Source organism: Nematolebias whitei, chromosome 23 (assembly GCF_014905685.2).
Source record: "Nematolebias whitei isolate Nwh7 chromosome 23, NemWhi1, whole genome shotgun sequence".
Lineage (NCBI taxonomy): Eukaryota > Metazoa > Chordata > Actinopteri > Cyprinodontiformes > Rivulidae > Nematolebias > Nematolebias whitei.
The window spans coordinates 23,930,754-23,934,767 of record NC_056520.1 but is presented as its reverse complement, the minus strand read 5'-3'; the positions used below and the strand labels follow the sequence as shown (position 1 = coordinate 23,934,767).

Below are 4,014 nucleotides of genomic sequence, written 5' to 3'. Positions count from 1 at the left end.
ATATATATATATATATATATATATATATATATATATATATATATATAAGACTAAATGTGTGGATTTTGATTGGTTGGCTGAATAATCAAATCAATTTCCTCCTTTCAAACAGTCATCATTAGACTTAATTGTGAACTCAATAGATTAAAAGGCACTCTGCCGTTATGTGAATGCACCTCCCATAAGTGCTTGTTACTTTTGTTCTTTATCACTTCAACCCAGATCTTTGTAGATGCATCAATGAACCTGTTATGGGTCTCTTCATAATCATCAAGGATCACGATTTGGCTCTGGTATCTACTCTCTGCTCCCCCGTGCTTGACCCCTGCTACGACCGTCGGACCACGCATCTGGATTTCACCTGCCACGTACAGCCTAAGAAGATTGGACTCCTGCCTTGGACCCTGACCCCAGCAACAAGCAGCCAAATTAATAAAAACTGTTCTTGTTTTTGCACTCCTGTGTCTGGCTTATTCTGAATCCAAACCTGAACGTGACAATTTTTTTTTTTTTTTAACAATGAAATAAGAATTGAAATGTGGTTAAATTTTAGGACTTGGATAACTGGGTAAGGGAAAGATCAACAAATACCAACTGGTAAGTACATGGGCACATGTACATGGGTGCATGCACATGGGTTCAGGTTCTAAGAAGCAAAAGTACAAGTTATCCAGAACCACTTAAAATACCATTGAAGATGTGTTCTCTCTTCAAAATAATGGACTCTCAAAGGTTGACCAGAACATCAAGCTAACCTTTAAAACAACAATTATTATTTACTAAGAAAAGTTATGAGCACCTATTTTTTTATTTTCAGAGAGCTATATATTTAGTTGATTGGATAAGAAAAGTTACATTTATTCAGCTTGACTTTATTAATTCAGAACAGCGTGTAATTATTACATAAATGTAAAAAATGTTTGGTGCATTGCACCAGATTTGGCCTTGGGCTAAATTTTCATCTGTAGTCCTCATTTACAAAAAAATATATATCAATAAATTTATGCTGTGAAATACCTGCAGTGATTATCTGCATTGCAGAAATAAAGCTAAATTACACCACAGGGCATGTTTGTTGTGAATTCTACTGTGTACTGTATGAATCAAACTTTTACATTTGTGATCCACAACACAAGCAACAATTGGCCATCAACTGCTCGGAGTTAAAAAATTGGCTCAACACAAAAAAGTTACATTTTAAGGCAGAGAAAATCACTACACCTGTTCACAGTGTCTTTGTCCTTTTGCTTTTTTAAATCTCTTTGATTTTTGTTGGGGACTGACTAACACCTATTATCCACCTGAAAAGGTTCTTGCTCTGCTGTCCACTTTAATGCAGCCTGAATCTCAACGTGTACCCCCACAAATGTTATGTCAAAACGACCGGCTCAGCACCGTAATGTGTGCTTTTGCTTTTATTGGCTTTTCCAGTTACCATGGCGACGTAATTAACAAACAACTATAGCATTTTTCGCAGAAAATAGAAAATTGACTATAACCAACAGCAGCTGATTAACATCTCAAAAGCTCAAATAATATCTCAACTACAGCCCCAAACCTCAAATGAGTTGAAAAGGATGTTCTGTGGATGCATTCTCATCTACCTGCCAGCTGTGCTCGAGTGCCTGACCACTGAGATCCTGGAACTAGCAGGAAACATGGCTCATGACAGCGGAAGGACAGGATCGTCCCTCGGCACCTACAGTTGTTTGTCTGCAGTGACGAGGAGCTCGGCAGACTGCTGGGAGGAGTGGCCATCGCTCTGGGAGGAGTTCTGCCCGGCATTCGGGCGGTCCTACAGTCCGGGGGAACCAAGAGGCCAGCCGAGTCTGGGTGGACTGATAGGACAGCATCTGCAGCCAGTTTCTTCGGATCCACTGTGGGATGGATCTTTACAAGTGATCCTTCCTGTCTACAGCCATCAGTATCTATAACATCTCTTAATGAAATGAGGATAACGAGTTACAACAACAAATAATTTCCCTTTGGGATTAATAAAGTATTTTTGAATTGAATTGAATTGAACTCAGGCATTCTTTATTGAGCTGAAATTTGCTATGATCATAGCTGAGAGTGAGTTGTTATATTTTCTTAATGCAAATTAAAAATCGAAGATGGCCGCCTTAGCTAAAATGGAAAAAAATAAGATAACTCAGCTACTTTAAAAGATATTGAGGAGAAATTTAGTGTGGCCTGACAGTGATGCTCAACACATTCTAAATTCAAATCTAAAAATTCAAGATGGCCATCAAAGCTAATTTCTAATGGCTATAACTCAATATGTTTTTAGAGGTATTCACCTGAAATTTGGTGTATTGGTAGCTGAGAATAATCCCTAATAGACTCGGATTTCAAATCGATAATCCAAGATGGCTGCCTTAGCTAAAAAGGACAGAAATACTATAAATCAGCCAATTTTAGAGATATTAAGCTGAAATTTGGTGTGGTGGTAGCTGACAGCAATGCCCAATAAATACTGATTCTAACCTAAAAATTCAAGATGGCTGTCAAAGCTAATTTTAATTGGTTATAACTCCAATATTTTTACACATAGAGCTGAAATTTGATAAGGTTATAGGTGAGAAAGTTCCTGATCACATACTGAATGAAAATCAAAAATCCAACATGGCCACCACAGCTTACAAGAAAACTATGACTATAAAAGACTATAACTCTTTGATTTATTTTTTTGTTGTTGTTTGTTTGTGTGTTTGTTTTTTTGCCATATTGAGCTGAAATTTGGTATGATGGTAGCTGAGAGTGAACGGCAACACATAGTACTGTCAAATAAAACAATTGAAATGGATTCCACATGGCAGTTCCCATCAAAGTATCTCCAGGAACTTTCTAGTTTACCTTGTTGTGCAGGACCACCACATTGCGCTGGTCTCCGCTGAGCCACGTGTCGATGGCCTTGCACATGCTGCAGATCTTGTCCAGTGCTGGAGCGTGATGATCTGGCCAGCCGAACTCAAGAACCTAACGAGAATCATTTTAAATATTTATGTTCCCAGCCTTCTCAAACAAGCTCACCTAACAATCTTACTTTTTCTGGTTGTATGAAACAAAAACACAGCTCCGGAGGTGTTCGTACCTTGGGGTTTAGCTTTGACAAATCATTCCTCTGCTCGCTAAGGTTCAGCATCTGACATCAGAGAGCAAATATTAACAAGCTGAAATGAAACAAATATCTTTTTGTCTTTAATTTTTTTTTTTTTAAACGTGTACTTTAAAGACCAGGACATAAACGTCTACTGATTCTATCCTTGAGTTTTCCCACCAGATAATGTTGAGCGTGCTTTGACCTCAGCATGGTCGCCACCTCCTTCAGGTTGTTGGTGTAGCTGCGCTCGTCAGCCGCGGCGGGAAAAGACAGGGAGATGATCCTCTCTGTGATGTAGACCAGGTCCACCTCATAGCTCTCCTCCATGGCCTGAACCACACTCTGACTTCTGGAGGGTCAGGAAGAAACAAAACATTTATTGCGTGAATGTTTCTAAATCATTCTCATTATTGAGCGCATATTTTCTTCTATTTGTTTTTGGCATGTAACTCATTCCACAGTTTTTGTGCTATTTCAACATTTCATATGTCATACCTGCAAACTCATGGAAAAGGTCACAAACCTAGTGCCTGTAATGGGGGGAGGGGTTTCTGCCCACCACAGAAGATTTTTAACATGTTAATTAGAAAAAAACATGTCTGAGCACAAAAGCAGAAATGAGCACAAAACATGGAAATTATTTGAAAAAAGTTTAAATTAGCAACAACAAAGAAACTGCTGAAAAGTAGCTTAAAAAGCATAAAAAAGCTTAAATTACCAGAAGGAAGTGGAGAGAGCACAATTTTGCTGAATTTGGCTGAAAAAAGTTTAAATGAGTGCAAAAAATTTGGAATTAGCCGAAAAAGCTAAAATTAGCATGAAACAGCTAAATAGTAGCTGAAATTACTGAAACTAGCAGAAAAAAGTTGAAAGTAGCATAACAAGCTGAAATTAGCAGAAAGAAGTTAGTT

At 38.1% G+C, this 4,014-nt stretch overlaps 1 protein-coding gene across 1 annotated transcript in view; it reads right to left on the bottom strand.

The window, feature by feature from the left end:
- Positions 1–3,515, bottom strand: part of tns1a (tensin 1a) — a gene marked incomplete in the record, with an annotated part of 316,275 nt that extends 312,760 nt beyond the window's left edge. The window contains 3 exon segments of the mRNA XM_037696307.1: positions 2,857–2,979; positions 3,095–3,145; positions 3,281–3,515. Coding sequence (XP_037552235.1) covers positions 2,857–2,979; positions 3,095–3,145; positions 3,281–3,430 — 324 coding nt within the window.
- Between the last annotated feature and the right edge of the window lie 499 nt (positions 3,516–4,014).